At 40.8% G+C, this 20543-nt stretch overlaps 2 protein-coding genes across 3 annotated transcripts; one reads left to right on the top strand and one right to left on the bottom strand.

The window, feature by feature from the left end:
• Positions 1-984: 984 nt before the first annotated feature.
• Positions 985-8060, top strand: LOC116174474 (ionotropic receptor 21a). The gene is made up of 8 exons (XM_031492406.1): positions 985-1321; positions 1374-1573; positions 1618-1740; positions 1788-1949; positions 1997-2238; positions 7388-7528; positions 7579-7771; positions 7821-8060. Exons 1-8 carry the CDS (start codon positions 1100-1102, stop codon positions 8044-8046), a joined length of 1509 nt encoding a protein of 502 aa, XP_031348266.1. The 5' UTR covers positions 985-1099; the 3' UTR covers positions 8047-8060.
• Positions 8061-11783: 3723 nt separating this feature from the next.
• LOC116175129 (outer dense fiber protein 2-like) lies at positions 11784-19774 on the bottom strand. 2 transcript variants are annotated; one of them, XM_031493238.1, is made up of 10 exons: positions 19596-19774; positions 19286-19545; positions 19054-19233; positions 18814-19005; positions 18460-18762; positions 18315-18406; positions 13532-13670; positions 13163-13486; positions 12726-13112; positions 11784-12677 (listed from the first exon to the last, which is right to left on the bottom strand). In XM_031493238.1, the coding sequence occupies exons 2-10, from the start codon at positions 19295-19297 to the stop codon at positions 11847-11849; spliced, it is 2460 nt and encodes an 819-aa protein (XP_031349098.1). In that variant the 5' UTR covers positions 19298-19545; positions 19596-19774; the 3' UTR covers positions 11784-11846. The 2 variants fall into 2 exon arrangements, with proteins under 2 accessions (XP_031349098.1, XP_031349099.1); XM_031493239.1 differs by having other exon boundaries at positions 19054-19246; positions 19596-19773.
• Positions 19775-20543: the final 769 nt, after the last annotated feature.

The raw sequence follows: 20543 nt of genomic DNA, 5'->3' as shown, positions 1-20543 counted from the left end.
ATGCTATGTGGGATGTCATACATCCATTCACCATACCTGAACGCATTCTTCCTTTAAGTCTCACACGATCCATATAGTCACCTTGTTGACTCATGATCAATCAAACCAATAAATACAATTAGCATTAATCCACCAAATGATCCGTGCTCGAAGGAACAAAAGTATCAGGGGCAGTCCTACCACCTAATGTCCTCAACAACTGTTAAAACGAAGGACCACCTCAGATAATGCTCAGTATGCTTAGATTACTAAAGGGAATTTATCTTGTAAAGGGGTGAATCTTCGAAAAACCCCAAATAATTCAAAAATCGATCATGATTAGACAATCAGTCGAAATTTAGCGTCCTATTTAAAATAAATAATGAAATGAGCACATTTATTTAGCTGAATTGGGCTCATTGAACAGTGCACAAGTTTTTGGAAATCTATTCCGATTAGTTTTCCACTCGACTGGGGGTTGGACACCCCGTATATCTCCAATTAAATTCAAATCCTTCTGCAACTGTCGCATCTAAACTACGCAAAAGTCAATTTTGTTAGCGTGTTTGTTTCCTTTAGTAATAAATTATTGCGCGCTCTTATTGCTTTTGAAGAATTTCCAATGGGTTACAGGGTGGTGACGAGAAATGCATTTTTTAAAAGCACTTCTGACATTTGGGGATCGTAATCGTACACGTGCGCGTTATAAATATAGACAGGTAATTAAAACTAAATTCTATCATAAATACACGTATATAAGAAGGGGATGCTATCGCCGTGGTAAAGAATGAAGTGTCTTGAATTGATTGTATTGGTAGCGATTCTGCACCAATGCTTTGGAGCGCACTGGCGCGGCACCAGAGCGTTACAAAAGTCCCACGAAAAGTCACAAACTCAAAAATGGATGGACGAAATTATGGGTACAAAGACCGCGTTCGACTACACAAAATCGATTGTAAACCTAATTGCGATGCTGCTCGATTTTTTAGACGGATGCGTGCCCGTGATTCTTTACGATACCACCGTGGAGGATGCGCTACTTGATAGTTTGCTGAACAAGCTTACCGTTCCATTTATCCATGGCCAAATAACGAATAGATCGGCGGCACGCTCTAAGCAAATGCTGAATTCGATTGAGAATAAGTGCGTGAGCTACATCCTGTTTATGCAAGACGTCATGAAATGTCGCGACCTCATTGGGGCGCAACCGTTTAACAAAGTTATCATCGTGGCAAGATCCTCCCAGTGGAGAGTGTACGAATTTTTGGAGTCGGATATTGCACAAAGCTTTGTGAATCTTCTCGTCATCGCGAAGTCGGATAAGCTCGCTTCACCGTTAGAGGTATGTAGGTACCTATACAACCCCCTTCGTTTTCCATCCGAGTTCTTTGCAGGAAATGCCCTACATTTTGTACACTCACGAACTTTACATGGACGGACTAGGTTCGAGCGCCGCTCAAGTCCTAACATCGTGGAAAAATGGCACCTTGACGAGACCAAAGCTTAATCTATTCCCACGGAAAATGAGCCAGGGGTTTGCGGGGCATCGGTTTATCGTTGCACTTGCACATCAACCTCCATACGTGATCAAAAGGTGCGTTCGACTACAACTGGAAGGATCAAAACTGTTTGTTGCAGAGACACCGATGGGGAGGGCAACATGAAATGGGAAGGCGTAGAGGTGCGCCTAATAAGACTTCTGGCACAGAAATACAACTTTACCACGGACTTACGAGAGGCGCACAACACGGAAACACTCGGGTAATTCGATCAGCGACAGCTTTAAAATGTAAACCGTGTATCGATAGGATAGGAAAAGCCGTGACGCAGGAGGTGGAAACTCGAAAGGCAGACATTGGAATTGGGGGACTGTATGTGGTCGCGGAAAAGATTAACAAAGTAGATGTTTCTTATGGACATTCTCAGGATTGCGCCGCCTTTATTTCGCTAACGTCTACGGCACTGCCGAGGTGATTACTTGATGTCGTTGTGAATTTATCGAATGTTATTAGTTTAGGTGGCGAGCAATCATGGGTCCGTTCCAGTGGAGCGTGTGGCTGACGTTGACGTTAACGTATCTGTTCGCTATATTTCCATTGTCGTTCTCAGACCGACACTCCTTAAGGTACCTGATTGAAACGCCGGAAGAAGCCGAAAATATGTTTTGGTATGTGTTCGGGACGTTCACCAACTGCTTCTCGTTTAGTGGGAGTAAATCGTGGGGCAAATCGGAAAAGATAACTACCAGATTGTTGATTGGTAAGTGCCACAAGAACTCTAGGCCGAAGATTTTTGAGAACAACACCAACCTGCACTCTATCACTAGTTTGAGACAGGACTTTATGAGGAAACGAACAAATTAAAAAAATTCTCCTAATTTCATGTCAACACTTGTCCACACTGTCAACTCATTTGATCGTTACATTGCCCCCTCCTTAGAACCTGTTCCGTCCCGAAACTCCAAGACATCGGACCGTGGATTATTAAGGAAAAGGACAAGGTGCAGCTTTACAGCAATATCCTCTTGGGGACGAAACAGTCAACTGGTCTTGGATGCACACCGGGATTTCGACACCGGTTTCCCGTAGGATTATCCCCCGGCTATGACTGACTTTCCGCCAATGCCAATCGAGACCATCATATGTACAGCCTAACTTAGATACTTACCACAACTTTTTGTGTCCCCCTCCGCAACATCTTCGCAGGGTATTCCACATCACCTGATAATCCGGTTTGTCCACAGATAGTACTCTCGTCACTAGGTAAAAAACGACACGTCCGTTATCCTGCAGTTCTTTTCCCCGCACTTGGGTGGTTTTTCTCTAGTTCTTCCGCGGCTGAATTTCTTTTTAAATACATCAACTATTACTCGGGACATTCGAAGGTCGCTGGATACACAATGGGCTATAGAGAGTATTCTGTTCTGTATTTTGGTGATAAACCCTTCCGCCTTTGGGGATTGTACCACCATACCAGCTCATCAGCATTATGCCCTCCTTCTAGAGCTCGCTCATCGTAACTTGGTTTCATCCTATCACTGGCACTCTGAAGACATGATCTCACCAAATTATGAATACTGTCCAGTTGTGGTCTAAGGTCGTTGACATAATCTTCAACCGTCAAGTCTTCACCAGGATTGCTGCCAAAATTCAAGTCGCAGGGCAATTCCCGATCAAAAATCACACTTCAGGGCCTTTGTTTCGTCGATTCGTGTACAGCGGATCGATATGCTAGGAGAAACAGATGATATAGGCAGAGTCGGATTTACATATTTTGCGCCTATGGCCCCCTCGAAATTGCCCCCCCCCCTCTTTTTATACCCCGATCAAAATTATTTTTTACTATTTATATGTTAATACGATTTTCTTTCTCCTGATTTGCTCAGATTGTAGTATACAGGGTTTTTTTGGGAGCTTTAGTTAAACGTTTTTGGGAAAGTAAAATAGGTAGGTTTTTGAAAATTTGTACTTAGGAGTTGCTCTGAAGGCCGAATCGATGTAAAATATTTTCAAAATGGCCGCACTTCCGGAAACACCGGAAGTAGATAGTAACTTCGTTATTTTAAATGGCAACCCGCATTTTTTTTATTGAATTTTTGGATTCTACGTAAAATTTCAGTTCTTTTGATACCCACATGTCGATATCTATCATTTATGGCTTTTAAGTTATTTTGACTTTATGAAAAAAAATGGCGCATGCAGATGGTACCTTGATAATTGAATACTTGAAAACGGTTATAGTCATGGAAGCCCATTTTTATCAGTGCGTAGAGAATGAATTGGGCTTTCTCTTAGTGTACTTAAAAAAAAGTTAACGTACGTATGGAGATCCAAATTTAAGAAACTTCAAAGTCTATAAACTCATTTTTTTAAATGGAATGACCATGGTCTTACTATTGCATGAGATAGAGAATCGAAATTGGTATATTTTGATATTACCTGTTCCTATAGCTATCTTTAACAGTTTCTGATTTATTCCCATTTTATTGAATTCAGAAAATCTATATAAGTTACGTGACGTTATTAAGCCGCCCAGGTACGATCATGAAATTTGATTAAAATGGCTAGAGGGCACCTTAATTAAGTGTTTTCAACAACAAAAATTGCGGAAGTAGCCCTAAATTTATTTTATTTATTTTTTATTTATTATTATTATAAGAGGTTATGTTATTTTTCCACGATAGTACTGTAGAACTTATTCCCAAATTTGTTTTTTTGCCGCCCCTAAACATTTGCTGCTATGGGCCCGTACCCACATGGCCGCATGCTAAATTCGGCCCTGGAAGTTGGTGTTGGTCCCAGTCCCGAGACCACTTTCGCCAAATAACGATTGATCGTTCTATTCATCCTTTCCCCCATCCCGTCGGATTAAGGATGTGAAGCCGTAGTTCTAGTTTAATGAATGTTTATCAACGATCTTGAATCAAAATATCTTCCTTGATCGGCATGTAATTCTAATGGCGTCCCGAATCGACAGATCCATTCTTTTACCAACACTTCAACAACGGTTATCGCCTCCTGATCCGGCATAGTGTATGCCTCGACCCATTTGCTGATGTAGTCCATGACTATATCAATCGCAATTATCTCGATTGGGCTTCCCACGTTACACTATATCACAGGGACTGCTGGTCGGCTATGTGGACCCTTGGACCGCTTTTACACGGGGATACAGTCGCCCGGATACCGGTATCTCGGATACACTTGAAACATTGCGTCTTATGGAGCCGTTACCACACGCACACTTTTCGCATGGGCGACTAAATTTCGCTAGTCCCAGTCGCGCGGCGATTTTACGATTTTGGGGGACTGATGGGCTACTGGTTCATTAGGACTGTTTACACAAGGAGACTTTTTCATTAGCCCGCCACTGCATCGCCGAAAAAGTACTTCACTGCGAAAGAGAAGTTTAGAAACCCCAGTCTGCGCAGTGTACCTATTTGACATCAATTCTGACGACAGACTGTATCTCGCATATAGTATCCCCGTGTAAATGTGCTCCTAGGCTCTTTACACATATCGGGAAAAATCGACCGATATCGGTTGGCGATCGGGTACCCACCGATATGGCCCGATATGCGATCACTGTCCGACACGTGTGAGAGCTCTCATACTGTCTCATAGAAAAGACATCGGCTAACCGATATCCGTCGGCCCTTACCCGATACGTGTGTAAAGGACCTTACTGGCTTCGCAAATTGTGCATTTGCTGCACCATTCTTTAAACGTCCTTTTTACATTTCGCCAAGAACACCTTTGGCGTTTTTCCAGCCTTTTCTTTGTTCAAAAGTGACCACCACTGATCCTTCGTGTGGCTGTTTCAAGACTCCTCGAAATCAACAACTGTGCCCTCTGTTGTTATCCATCGTCATTCTCCAGGAAGCGCTTTAGAATATCTTTCTCAATCAGATTGATAAAATAACCAATTGGGCCGCCGTCCATTTTTATTCCACTAAATAATCTGTTTCAAATCCGAGTCAGTTTCTTGTTGAGATGCTAACACGGCTGGCTGCCAAGAATCGTCCACCAGCGTCGTTCTACACACCGGTGCCATATCTCCTTCTGCCCTACTACAAAGGCGACAATCCGACGAGCAAGGTCTTCTTGACAATGCATCAGCTTTCCTATGGCTTGTCCTCGTTCTATGTTTGACGATGGAGTTGTATTCTTGTATTCTTTCGATCTGGTCTTCCGGATTTTTAAAATTTAGTAACCATCTTGAGGCTAAAATTTCTTTCGTACTTGTATTTGTAGAAGTGATCGATGGATTTTACAGCCGCCAGTAACTCTCGCCGGGTAACACAATAATTTCGGCTTCGAAAGCACCTTACTGAATCCGTCCCATCTATGATAGATCAGTATCGGCGCAGTCGTTTCAACTCTTGAAAATCAGCGGAACAGTCTTCTGTCCACTCCAAAACGTTGGCATCTTCACTAAGGCGAGTCAGAGGTTTAGTAATTGCGGTTCGAAGGTCTTTCCCACTACAATGAGGTCGTCCAGGTAAATTAAAAGTCTTCCACGATAGTCATTTTAGCACATTTTCCATGAGACGTTTAAACGTCGGGGGTGCGTTGCACAATCCAAACGGCATGCCTGTAAAACGCCATAATCCCGATCCGATCGTAAATGTCGTCTTTTTCCGATGTTCTGGAGCCATTTTTACTTGCCAATAACCGCTTTTTAAATCCAAAGTCGCGAAAAACGTGGAGCCGGATAGTGTGTCAAGCGTGTCATTAATTCATGGAAGTGGATAGTCATCTTTTTTAATCACGTCATGGAGGAGACGATAATTCACACAGAATAGGCTTGGCCCATACTTCTTCTTAACCATTACCACAGGCAAAGCCCAAGGACTCGATGGCTAGATAACACCTTCTGTCTCTCCTTCATTTAAATCCATCTATTTTCTCATGAGGTCCATGCCAAAAATAAAATCGTCTTCAATATCGGCTACGAAAACATTTTCTTTGATACAAGAACCTCCAAACGTAATCCTCACAGACGCTTTACCGTGCATATTAACAACGGCTCTAGTCGCTTTCCTTAGCTTCGAATTAGTGGCTGATGATTGTTTTAACCAAATATGGGGTGCCATTATCGTTCTTGTGGCGCCGGTATATACATGTATGGACAGTGGTTTTCAATCCACCAAACCGTGTACACACACCGAACTATTAGAATTGAGTCCAGAGAACAGTGGCTTCTGGGGCCTTAGCATAGCAGGTCGATGTTTGTCCCTTTTTTAATTTTCTTGCTTTTGTTGCCAGCTCCATTCGGCCTTTCGACATAGATTCTGGCAATGCCCAGTTTCTCCGCAATTTCAACAACGGAGCTGTTTCTCTGTCACCATAGGCTTGACAGCTTCAACTTAAGTAATCTTGTTTTGAACGGTGTCCTCGTCTTCTCCAGCTCTAACGCTACTTCCTTCCATAATCTTTCTATAATTCTCTTCCATTTTTCTAGAAATTAGTTCAAAATTTCCCAATTTTACAAAGGAAGACTTCGAGAGATTGATCCCTGAAGAACATTCTTCCTACCTGTCGTTTCAAGGGATATTTCTTCAAGTTAAACAGCAAATTTGGCAACCTTCAATCTTATTAAGTTTGTCATTATTCTTGTTTATAATTAAACCCCACACCTGACACCAATGTAACGTTTTTCAAACTCTCGAATCGTTATAAACAAAACTTCAACTACAATATTCCTAAATTCCTATGTCTACTACTTAACAAATAGCACTGTATTGTATATATATCGTAGTCCTCGTTACAATACATTGATATTGATACAAATCTGGAGAGCTAAAATTTGCAAAAAACTAACCTACCCACCAAACCGATGATTTTCCACTTGTACGCGGAACACGTCATAAACCAACTACCATCTGACTAAAATTTTCGTTCTGTAGGTTTTTACTGGATCTTCACCATTATAATAACGGCATGCTACACTGGCTCGATAATCGCCTTTGTAACCATACCTGTCTTTCCGGAAACAGTCGACACTGTAAAGCAACTACTGTCAGGGCACTATCAAATCGGAACCTTGGGTAAGAAACATTCTTCTCTTCTCTCCTTACCACTGCACTTTGAGTTACAGACAAGGGAGGATGGGAGTATTGGTTCGAAAATTCCTCCGATCCTTACACCACGAAATTACTAAGACAGGTGGATTACGTGCCGACGGTAGCCGACGGTATTAAAAACATAACGTCCGCGTTCTTCTGGTCTTATGCGTTTTTAGGCTCGAGAGCCGAGCTCGATTATGTGGTGCGCACGAATTATACAACCACGTAAGTACTCTCCATTTTTACAGACACGCTGAACCTCTTGGTTGGGTAGGAGTAAGAGGGCTGTGTTGCACATCAGCTCCGAGTGCTTCGTCCCATTCGGCGTGGCAGTGAATTTTGGGATTAACACGGTTTACACGCAAGTGTTAGATAAGGGAATCATAAGAGCTGTTGAGAGCGGCTTCTTGAAGAAAATCGGAAGCGACGTTGAATGGGAGATGATGCGCACGGCCACCGGAAAATTCCTTCAGGTATCGTTGAGGTTTTTGCAAATTTGACAGAACAGTTTTTAGGCCACCGGCGGAGGATCACAACGTATCTTTGAAGAAGACCGGGCGCTAGCCTTAGATGATACCCAAGGCATGTTTCTGCTGCTCAGTTTCGGTTACCTCCTAGGTGGAATATCGTTACTCTCAGAATGGTTGGGAGGATGTTTTCATTTGTGCAAAAGGAAGAGTAGGCGGCGAAGGAGAAGCCGGACCGACAGTATTGCCAGTAATCCGCGTTCGTACGACATTCCGACTCCTCGGCAAAAACTGGATTCGATACAGTACGGAAGGAGCGATAGGCGATTAAATAGTTGGGAGGAAGAGTGCAATCCTCATCCCTTTCACGTGCCGATGTTCGCAAGTGACAACAACGAAAAAAGTGTGGAAGACGAGATTAATGAGGTGTTTAACGTAGATGGAATTTTTGGTGAAGAGGAGCTCTATAATGATGTCGAAGAAGAACTCCAAGAACCAATCTGTAAAAGTAGGAACAATTCGACTGTTTCACACAATATTGAAAACAAACGTGATAGTATGTAAATACAGAGTTGTGCGCAAAAAGCCTAGTTTACCAGTTTTGCACATAAATGTAGGTAAAAATCCAATATTCCTGCTACGTGCACGTATTTTAAAAAAAATATATGAAATAAAGAGGTTGGTAGCTTCTTTTAAAATAATGCGCCCCCCATTTGGATGTTCATTAATAATGGAAAATTTTCGATTTATGGTGAAACTCGGCACTCAAATCACCACTCCGTGCATCTGATTAACGATGGTACGGTTTATCTCGGGCGCCACCAGGAGATGACAACCTTGCTCCTGGTCAAGGTCGGCTGGCCGGTCGCGGAACGTTTTCGGCAGCCACAAGTAGTCAGTCAGAGAAACGGCAAACTCCAAGCATCAGACGGGTATAGCAAGCGATTCTCTGTTAGGTCTAAAACAGAATTAAGGTACACAGCAAAGCAGCAATTTCCCCAAGCGGGAACGGTAAATAATAGATTAATTAACTAAAGTTAGGGAAATGACACGGGGGAAACGAAACGAAAGGAGTCAAACGCTTACTTTTAATTTGAACGATGCGATTCGATGGCAAATGCAAAAAAATTGACGTTCAAACCAAAACGGAAAAAGATCCCCTTAAAATCACGCTCATGCCTTTTATAAAATTCCCAAATTTGCAGAAGCGTGAAAACACATCCGCACACCAAACCAAGTACGAAAGCGCTCATAATCAAAACTCCTTTTTTCACTACTAGCGTCTGCACACATGATTATTAACCTTTTTTCCACTTGTAAAGTAGGCTTTCTCGGCATTTGTTGCCACGGTAGAGAAGTCTATTATTGCCTTCGCACCTTACACCCCTCGGCGCAAGCGCCTCGAGATGTAATCTTGGTGCTCAGGCAATAATACTGTACTTCTCTACCTTGATATAGGTATAATGTACTATTAATTAATTGTTCGGTCTCCTGTTATCATAAAAATCTGGAATAACATCTAGATATTTAGCGCGCTTCTAAGGATACTAAGCACGTCTTAATCAGGTGATGTTTTCTGAAACACTTTTAATTGCCAACGGTTAATTATACTTGCTTAATTGGCCGGGTTGAAATTTCCGGATTCGATAATCTAGTTAACACCAATCGCGTCCCGAAATTTTGAGATAAAGCAATAGGTTACTATATTAGGTTTATCTACGTGCAAGCGAGCGACCTTGTCCGTTTCTACCCTAGTTTTCAATTACATTGTGAACCCAAATCAGCTAATAAATAATTAACAGACCTTAAATTATACAATATTAATTTTCCCCCGCCCTTCCAGAAAAGAGAGACCCTACAAAAATAATCAAAATAACTACGGGAACAATTGATTAATTATTCACGGCATCTCTTATCGGCTGTTAAAACTATGCTAAAAATTAAAGCAATTACTTTTACCCTCTATTTCCGACTCCTTGAAAAGAAATAAATTGTTCGAGAAGTTTCAGTTTCTCGTAAGGGAGCACCAGGATTAGTTCATGCATGTACCGGGTGTTCAATAATTCTGGTACATTTAATCATGTCGCTGTGTTCATTAAAACTGGTAGAATTTCTTGTACGAAACGAAAAAAAATTAACTGTGCGTTCATCGACCTGGCATAATGTTAAGTGTTAAATTGCCACGTTAACGATACAATATGAATTTTTATATATGTTATTGGTCAAATTTGCCATTTATGAAACTGAGAAGATATTGAATTCTAAGAAAAGTAATTCCGGGACCTGTCCAAAAAACTTTCCTTCCCTCAATTATTCGCATTGAAAGGTAATAATGAATAATTACCGCATTAATTACTTTGACCGTAGCATATATTCCCTCTAAATTAGCAGTAGAAAATAATTCAAATTTAAATGATAGAAAGTAGCCCGTTACATCCGAACAAACTTTCAGGAGTATTGCCTAAAATTTCTTGCAAGGAGTATCCGATATCTTCAAAATGTGCGAAACGACCTGAGCGTTTTGTAAAGTAAAAATGTTTCTGTCCGTCAAGGACCCTTACCCTCTATGGAGATCGATTTTTCTAGAATGCAGTTAACGGAAATAGTACGTACGAAGAGAAATAAGAATTTTCAATGAACACATTTGTTGATAAGATACACATTTGAAGTACGAATATCTCGATAAGGAAGTGTCAGAATGCGCCGCTGAATAGCTTTCACCCTGAAATGCCTCTAAAACGTTTAGAAAAATTACGCTACTTTAATTATATTAAGAGGCAACAAGTTAAAATCCGACAAAAGCGGATTTTCACCCCACAGAACTTGGGAAGGAAGTGACTAATCCAAAAAATCTTTTGTCGTTCTGGTCTCAGGGGTGTGCTACACCGTACATACAAGAAACAAACGAAAAAGCTTAAATCTGAGGACTAGTAGTGGTATAGACGGACAGACAGTCGAACAATTTCGTGCATTTTCCAAAGACTATATTCTTGGGTCTAAAATTCATGTGAACGGTTTAAATTGAAAATGTACAACGCGCTCAGCAAAAAGAATCTTTCGCAGAATGTCCCCTTTCCACTATCTTCACTTATATTATTAACGAGCTCCTAGCGAGTTTATAATTTTGCGGTGTCTGTCCGTCTGTCCGTCCGTTAGCACGATAACTCATAAACGATCGGACTGATTACGATGAAATTTTGCAGGTGGATTCTTTATCAAATTTGTAGATCGGGGTTCTTGAATTCGCAATGTAGCCTAAAAAATAAGGAAGGCCCTTTTGACATCTCCGTGAGTTATGAACCGAATTGCATGAAATGCGCATATAAGCCATATAAAACGCAATTCCAAAAATTGAGCTAATCGATTAACATTCACAGTGCCCTTTTCGCATCTCGACCATTTACAAACCGGATTGCAAACTTTCTTATTTATGAAGGTAATTAAATGAAATTTGATGCATAACCACTTGGAATAAAACCAAATTTAACGCCAGTTTCAAAATTTCGTTTTGCGCATGCGCAGTGCTAACTTTCTTATTTATGAAGGTATTTAAATGAAATTTGATGCATAGCCACTTGGATTACAATCATATATAACGCCAGATTTAAAATTTGGTTGTGCGCATGCGCAGTGCCAACTTTCTTATTTATGGAGGCGTTCAAATGAAATTTGATACATTATAGCCACTTGGAATAAAATCAAATGTAGTGCCATTTTCCAGTCATGTTGTTGGTTAAGGTAGTTTTAAGTGAAACAAAACGATAGCGCATCTTCTTTTATTTGTAAATGATTTGTATAATATTGTATAGATAAATATTTCTAGTCAAAAGTATTTAAAAGGCGTTTCCGCAGTCACAAGAGTCCATTCCGTCGCCGACTTCATTCGGGAACACAGTCGTATAGGAATTCTTCAGGAAATTAACGTGCCCTTGAAGGTTCCTAATGCGCATCTGAGCGTCTTCAAAGTTCTCATTCAAATTGTTTATTTGCGCTTGCATCTTCTGCCGGATGTCGTCGCGATCCTTCTGCGCGCCTCTCGCCTGCGCCCTGCTCTGCGCAAGTTGCCGCTCCAAATCGGCGATCTGGTTCTGCATCGATCTCCTTACGGTCTCGCATCTGTCCTTGGTTCGCGCGACTTGCCTGGCCGATTCTTCGCGCACGGTCTCGAGCTGGGCGACCAGCTGAGCGATCTCGTGCAACTTCTCCTGCACCCGTTTCTCGTTTTGGTCGGCCACTTCTTCGGTGCGCACGAGATCCTTCTGCAGTCGGTCAATTTCCTCTTCGGCTTCTGTTATCTTAAGCTCCAGTTGTTGCACTCTCTGTTGCAGGTCCACCTTTTCGTCGACACCTAATTGTTGATCGCTTCGTACTTTCTCCATTTGGTTCGCCATGGCCGCCGCCTTATCTCGATACGCCTGCAACTCGAGAATCAAGTTTTCGTTGTTCCTCTCCGCAAGCAAGTGCATTTGTTGAGCTTCCTGTAGTTTTAGTTGCGTTGTCTTTAGAATATCTGGGAGTGGAGTGAGCTCTTGAAGTTTCTCTTGGAATTGATTCTTCACGCGTTGGATTTCTAAATTAACCTGTTCGCTGATTCGGTTGTTTTCCATTTCCATCATGTCGATTTGTCTGCGCTGTTCTTCAACTTGTTGTTGCGCTTGTAGATACTAAGAAAAGATGCTTTAAACTTGTTGGTATTTTCAACATCTACCAACCTTATTCCGATAATCATCGAGTTGAGCCTGTTGATCTTGAATTAGTGCGCGTAACTCTTCAAGTTCGTCCTGCGCCTCGCGGAATCGCTGTTTAGCGACGTTAAGCTGTTGCTCTTGCTCTATCAGTTGCTCTTTTGAGCCCATATACTTGTTCTTTTCGGATTTAAAGCTCTTCACATCTTTTTCGTATTCTTTCACTTTGTCTTCTGCTATTTTTCGTGCTTCTTCGGCGTCCTTGGCGTTTTGCTTTAATTTTTCCACATCGGCTCGAAGTCCAGCTACTTCCGTCAACTTTCCCTTATAGTCATCCTGAAGTCGGTTATACTGCTCTCTCAGCTCCCTCAGCTGCTGATCCATACCTGCTCCCCCAGGACTTCCGCCGCCCATCTAAGGATTATTGCAATTTTTTAAGGGGTAACAGTACGTGTATACGTTACGTTGCATGGTGGAGGCATACATGGCATTCCGCAAGGAGGGGGTAGGCACGGAGGTGCGCTGGTAATCATTTTTCGATGCTGCTCCAGGTGCTGCCTCTCTTTCTGCACGGCGACCAACTCGCTCTGCATATTACGAACCTCACATTCCATTTGGCAGAGTTGCTTTTCGAGTTGCTGCGTGGTATCGGAATACTCTTGCAACCGTGACTCAATATCGGCCGGGCACGGCCCCTTGTTCCTGCCACAAGGCATCTTACGGTGCTTTTGGCAAAGTTCCGGGGATCTTTCAAAATTACGCTGCGCCGTCTGCTGGTTCGGACAAGACTGTAAAATGTACATGAATAATCGCCCTTTTGTGACACACCAAACCTCAATCCGATTAAGCTTCTCTGATAGTAAACAGTTTTCTTTGCAAACCAAACGTAATTCGGCCTGCAAGCTTTGCAATTTGCGTTGAAGACAATCTACAGTACAATCCTTGTCGAGGAGATCTTCTTGCAATTTATACCTGGTTTACATATAGAAATATAAAAGTTAATTTTTGACGCAGATTGTATAGAAGGAAAAACTTGAATGACTGACATGTAGGAATTTATCGGAAACCTTTAAATGAGAATGCCAAATATTAGATTGTCATTTTTTACATAGACGACATGATATGACAATTAATGCCGTTGGGTTGGGAAAATAGTCACGGGGCTATTACAGTCGTTTGCCCCAAAGGGACATTTGACGCCACTGGATTGTGAACCAATTTCAAACAAGTTCTTTATTCTCATCACTTCTCAACACATGAGCGAGAAAAAGATGTTGATAATTGAAATAGTTGCAATTTTGTAAAGTACAGAAGCATAAAGGCCGTCGCGCACTTAAGCGCGGCAAGACGCGGTTCGGCGAAGCGCCTTTTTCGCTCACATTGATTTAAATAGGCAAACACTCACTTCAGCGAAGTCTTAAAGGTAAACTCGTAAAGTCAGCGAAATAAAATAAAACAAATATAAATTGTGCACAACTCTTGTGCAGATAAAGCGCATTTTTTTTAACCGAAATAGCTTTTGTTTTGACATCACCAATGGATATATTTGTTGCAGACGTCTTAATCGCCCTTTGTGAGTACCCTCTTCCGACAATCCGATCTTGAGGTATAAGGAAATATACCCGGTCACAATAAGAGGTCGAGGAGGAAGGCTATAATTGGTAGAAATTAATTCCTTTCGTTGAGACCTTTCATTAGAGTACCATGAAGAATAAAACTAGTTCCACTCCCCCCCCCCTCCCCCTCTACTCCGTACTTTGATAAGAGGACAGAAGGAAGGGCAGTCGTTGGTAGAAAACGGTTCCTTTAGTTGAGACCTTTAATTAGAATACAATGAGAAATATAATTAATTTTACCCCCCCCCCCCCCCTCAGGCCCCGTTGCTCACTGATCTCGAACGGAAAGTTTTACCTTACATTAGAATACCATGAAGGGTAGAACATGTGTTACCCCACCTCCCCCCTCTCACAATTTTCTAAAGTTTAACTTGGCACCACTAAAGGCATGCGTATGCAAAATCTGAGACCAATTGGTTGTCGTATGTAAAACTTATGCACGTTTTACTTTCAAAAACAGCATCTCAGGAAATCATTCGTGGGGGGCCCCCCTTTTAGACAGCGAAATTTGATACCGTCTGGCACACCTTCAAGGTACAGGCTACCTATTGCAAAAAAATCCAGGACTCTAGGACCATTCCCCTAGAAGTAGTTCAAAACGGCGGAAGTGGGTCCGGACGGACGGACTGACGGACAAACGCAAATAGCATATTTTTTTAATTCTTAAAAAATGTGCTAAAAATATATCAGCCATTATTATTATAACTTGGCGTTTTTTTGAAATCAGTTAATTGTGCAAAAAAAATGTGTCGCTTGACACCTTTTCTTGAAGAAGTTAGAAGGCCACTAACGTTATGTAAAGCCCGTTTTAGACGGTTAAATTTTAGATGGATTTGTAGCTTGGGAGCTTATTGTCTACTGTGTAACGAGAGCCCGCTAGCGCATTTTATTTAATTTGAATTTCCTAATTTTTGTACGATTTTTTCGATTGCCGGCCCGTGTGGCGCAGTTAAGTTGAAGCACGACTGTAGTATTATAAGGGTCCCTGGTTCGAATCCGGGTTGTGGCATGAATATTTGTAAATGTATAGTGGGTTGGGTTGGTAGAACAGCCCTTGGCTGTAACCCTGCCCACTTAAAAATAATGACCAAAACAAATTTCTGTATTTTTTGGACGAAGGGTTTCCTTTACGGCTCTGGTCAGTTAAATACGCGTGAAAGGTCGCAACTTACGACGAAATTAATTAGAATTACATGAGAACGTCGTTATTGAGTTTGGTACTGGTATTATTTTCTACTGACTATAGGGCAAAGTAGGTAATTTTGGGTTTCTGGAGATGTGATTGGCTGGAAGAAATGAATTCTATTGGTGGAACAGATTCGTTGGTTAGAGGGCGCAGTTAAAAAAATTAATATGGTGAAAATCGGATCGTTCAGGGTATAGCAGTGGAGGCTTTAGGTTCGACGCGTCAATCACACGTAAGTTTTGTGCATAGCTGGGAGAAAACACTTCAACTTAAGCCGGGGAGAATATTTGGCGTTAGGGATCGTCATAATACCGCGACAAGGAAGTGTGAAATCGATCGGATCTGAACACTTTGACCCTGAAACTAGGAAAGTGGGCCAAAACTAAACGGTATAACATGATCCTTGACACGCCTGCCGTTATTTGTGCGCAGATAACATTTTTCAATGACATTATGTTTACCGGTGGATTGCCTAATTTTGTGCAATCGAGTGAAATTTACAAAAATAGACCTGCGTCCATTTACGTGGTCCATGATTTTCATCAATTTTTATTCTTGTCAACCTTTTGGAGTCGTGGCAACAGACTAGTCTGTACTTTAGTTGTACTAAACTTGCTACTCTTAGCTGTATATAAGACAATTATATTTGTTGTATTATTTTTCCGCACCCGTAGATGGGTAGGTAAAGTATTGATTTCAACACACAAAAAAGTCCGTTGTAGTTGTCATCGTTGTCACCGTTGTCGTTGTTGTTGTTGTCATTGTTGTCGTTGTTGTAGGTGTTGTCGTTGTTGTCCGAATTGTTAGCATAATAATTCAAAATATAATGAGACAAATTGCGTACATTTTTATTGGCCTATTACTTACCGCGTGGAGACGACATCTATTAATTTTCAGACCGGTAGGCCGTGACTGAAATTTTAACAGTAGCACCGTTTAACACAGACAAATTGATCGATTAAATTAAACATGTGAAAAACAGGGGTCGCACATGCTCACCCCAGATGGGCAGAGGTAAATTTCTAATTTTTAACCGATCTTACTTACAGTATCACCTTTATGTAAAGGCTAATCGACCGAAAACCCTTAAAGAAATGGATCACTGTAATACAGTCGAGCAAGAAACATACTCGAACTGTAGGTATGCAGTGCAAACGAGAGGATTACCTCAATATCTCTTTTATTTGGCACGATACGAAAAATTTGTCAAATATAATTTTATATGTGACGTTAGATCTATTCAATCGCATTTTGAATCACTTTCGATTTAATCGGAAATCGATGCCACTTTTGTTTTTCAACCACAATGGCTATGTTTTTTAAGAAATTTGAAAAGAGTAGTCAATTTGCTGTACGACAACTTACATAAGATATGCATATGGTTGATAGGTATACAAAAAAATGGAGAAATTCGTGATCCAATACTTAGAAAATTTTTAAATGAAATCTAGCATGCCGTGTGCCATATCACAGAAATCAACTTGTTCAATGGTACAAAGTACGCAACTGACCACAAATTTAAGATTTAAGAACAAACTTTTTATAATTTTGGGCACCTACTATAAAGAGCTTCTTTAAGAAAATGCTGTTTTGAAGACATATCCGGTGTTGCAGACACCCTGTACATATGCGTGTATTTCTGAATTTAAAAATACATCGTAGAAATTTGACCGTCTAAAAAGTCCGTGAAGGCAAAACAATTTCGGCCCGCTCGGCACGAATTTGGCCTAGGTATACTAACCTTATACATCAACAACCAAAAGTGAAAACTATTTTCTATAGTCGTAATTCTGTGCTGACGGTAATTTTGGGCGAAGCGAAAGAAATAGGGGCATGTGTTGTCGAAAAATTCTTGCACTGAATAGCTTTAGACTTTAAACAGCTGGTCTTAGAGGTGAAGATAATTTGCGCGAGATGTTCGCAGAAAATCTGACGCAGAATTTGAAAGATTCCAGTTTTCACAGTAAAAAAAATCATCCGCTAGAAACAACCTTGTGCGCAATTACTACGTGTCAAATTAACTTTGAGTAACTTGAATTGTGCAACATCGCGCATTGTTTGGGACATTGCAAATAGTGAAGCCCTCCAATTACGAGCGAGCATTTAACGCCAGCAATATTTTGGTTCCATTCCACGAATCCTAAATAGAGAGAGGGTGCTCCAGTGTTCCAAGTTTGGACGACTCAAAGGATAGATTTAGACGACGAATAAATCAGGTAAAGTGTATTTTCCACAATGGCCAATATTCATGTATGAACTCGAAAAAGTTTTCAAATTAAGTTCAATATTAAGTACCGGAAGTCTTCTCCTTGGAACGTCAGAAGTCTTCTACAACCAAGAAAAATAGCTACTCAAACTACAATCAGTAAAACGCCCCCTCCAAACGCCAGGATTGTAGTGCTCACAGAATACCGCCCGACATTGAAACAAATTGTGTATACAGGGTGTTCAATATTGAATGGCATTAGGTACATGAGTGATTTTGTTATTATGGAAAATAAGGAAAATAGCTAATTAACAAGAAAATGTTTGTGAAAAGCTATAATCCGAATTGGTAGTTATAGTGGATGCTTCGTGAACTTTATTTAGTTACGGACGCCGGTCTTAAAAAAAAAGACGAGCAAATAGGGCAAACTATGATCTATAATGGACTCTACATATATGCTCTAAAAGCGATTTCATCCTGCTACAAAGAAGAAAAGCTAGTTAGAAGGGTCAACTAAAAGATTCACTAAATAATGGCACATGTCTTTATGCCCAAATAAACCTATCCACTGGTTTTGCAAATTTATGAAAAAATATTGATTGATTGACCTCTTATCTTCCAAATCGGCATTCTCCTCAGCTAACTTCTCTTGCATGCAATAACTTTCGGTAAGCTGCTTGGCAAACTGAGGCAATATACCCTGGAAGAAATTACATGGACACGCAAATGAGGTAGGTACAACCAAAAAATTACCGCTTGTGGTGCTGGAAAGCTGGGTGTGCGAGGACGACTTTTTGATTTCTTTTTATCATCGCACACAATGATTTTAGGCATATCATTCTCCGTTATTCCGCATATGATGACCTTGGGAAGCATGTCTTCGTTGTGCTTGGCTTGCAAACGAGGTCTGGCGGATATCAAGTTCTCAAACATACTAGCTTGATCGATAAGATACTGAATCCTTTTAGTTTTCTCCTCAAACATGGTCATCTGGTCGCTTAGCTGTTTGTTCTTTTCCTCTAACTCTCTTGCTTCAACTTCGGTCATTTTTTCTTTCTACGAATTTTGTTGATTTTACTTGTAAACGCAGTTGGTGCAGGTACTCACGCTTAGGAGTTGTGCGACTCGCTGTTTCAGATCGTAAATAATTTTGGCAGTTTCCATTGCTTGCTGTTCTGCATCTTCTAGTTCCTTTATTACTACCGCATCTATATTAGTATCATAGGTCATAAGTGCTTTAGCATCTCCGGCGACGAGAGTTTCGTCATCGGTTGTATATCCGGTATAATCTCCTCCTGTCTATAGGATAAGATGTACTCAGAATAATATAACTGCACAATCACTTACAAATGGTCCCTGTTGTGCATTCTCATCTTCCGAAAAGAAAGTCCTTTCAATGTCACTTGCCATGACGGTATCCTCGGCGGTCGACGCTAAAAAAGTCTCCTGCAGCATTTCATTTTCGGCCATCACTTCATTGATGGCGGTTTCTGCTTGCTGAACCAAGTCTTGCACTTCTTGAAGTTCCTAGTTAACCGAACTGTTTAATATAGAACCTTAAGCAAATTCATAAGCCTACGTCGTCCGCCATTTTATAATCGTTTAAATTTGTTTGCTAACTTTAGCTTTTCTGCGCTGTTTGTGAAATAAAGTACACCTTTGTAGGGTTTTCCCGATGTTGATCGACTGATACACTGTTTCTAAAAGTTCCTTCTTTTCTGTACATTAACTTCAACTATCAGAAAAGTCCTGCTGACATTCCTAAAGTATGGACTGAATCTATGAGACTGTAGATTAATTTCTTGCTACTAAACTATGATGCGAGATCGACTTCTTATTCTAAAACACATACTTAGTTTTAAACTTCCCAGAAGAAATTTCTTTCATACCTAGTGTATTTAAGACTTTGTGCAGTTTACAGGTACTAGGTAATTAGTTCACCAGAAATATTTTCACTCCATTCACTGAACACAATACGCAATTTAAATTACAGAATAAATAAAAAATTTTTTAATGTTAAAATCGAAATGTCAGATTTGACTTCGATTGGAATAACGTTAGTCGGCCGCGAGATGTTTATTATTATAGACACATTCTCCTGAGTCTTGCTTGGGAAAATTGAACCATCGATCGACTTATGAGATGGTGAATGGAGGCATTCACCATCTCATAAGTCGTCTCATTCGCAATTTTACGCGTTTGATTTACACGTAGGTACGGAACTTCGCTACTGGTGGCGCACGCAACTTTTTCCCCAATTACTACATCCTGGAGAATATTTTAAGGCGCAGACCAACATAATTTTGTCCAAACAACGTCGTGCCGACCTTATTTAGATCTAAACGCCGAAAATAAAGACGGTGCATCGTGTATATGGGAAACATGCACAGAATTGGTTATTCCATTTGAATTTGTTTTTGTGGTGTTATTTTTCCATTTTAGAATTGTTTGTAATTGCAGCGCTAGGGTTGTGACTGACTCGCTGTTGTTTAGTCGGCTTCTACGACACAAAGTGCGGTTATTCGTTCTCGTCCATACACGGGTGAATGAAACGTACCGTTACAAACCCGTTCGTCTTCTCCTCGCGGCTCTCAAAATTCGAGACGTCATTGCGATTAGTGAAGGGAGATTAATTTATGCGACAGGACCCAAAAAGTCACTCAGAAGATCAAGGCAAAACATGTGAGTGAAGAGAACTTAGACACTTGAACCGCAAAAGGAACTCGAAAATCTTGACGCGCTTTGGTAATCTTAAAAGTCGTTTGTATTTTACACTTTTAATGGTCCTGAAGCGCTAAAATACCACTCAGATTAAAACTGCTCACGCAAAAAAGCAC

The sequence above is a fragment of the Photinus pyralis genome, unplaced genomic scaffold, assembly GCF_008802855.1.
Source record: "Photinus pyralis isolate 1611_PpyrPB1 unplaced genomic scaffold, Ppyr1.3 Ppyr1.4_LG6, whole genome shotgun sequence".
Taxonomy (NCBI): domain Eukaryota; kingdom Metazoa; phylum Arthropoda; class Insecta; order Coleoptera; family Lampyridae; genus Photinus; species Photinus pyralis.
Note: the sequence above shows the minus strand (reverse complement) of the source record. Positions and strands in the feature narration are given on the sequence as shown.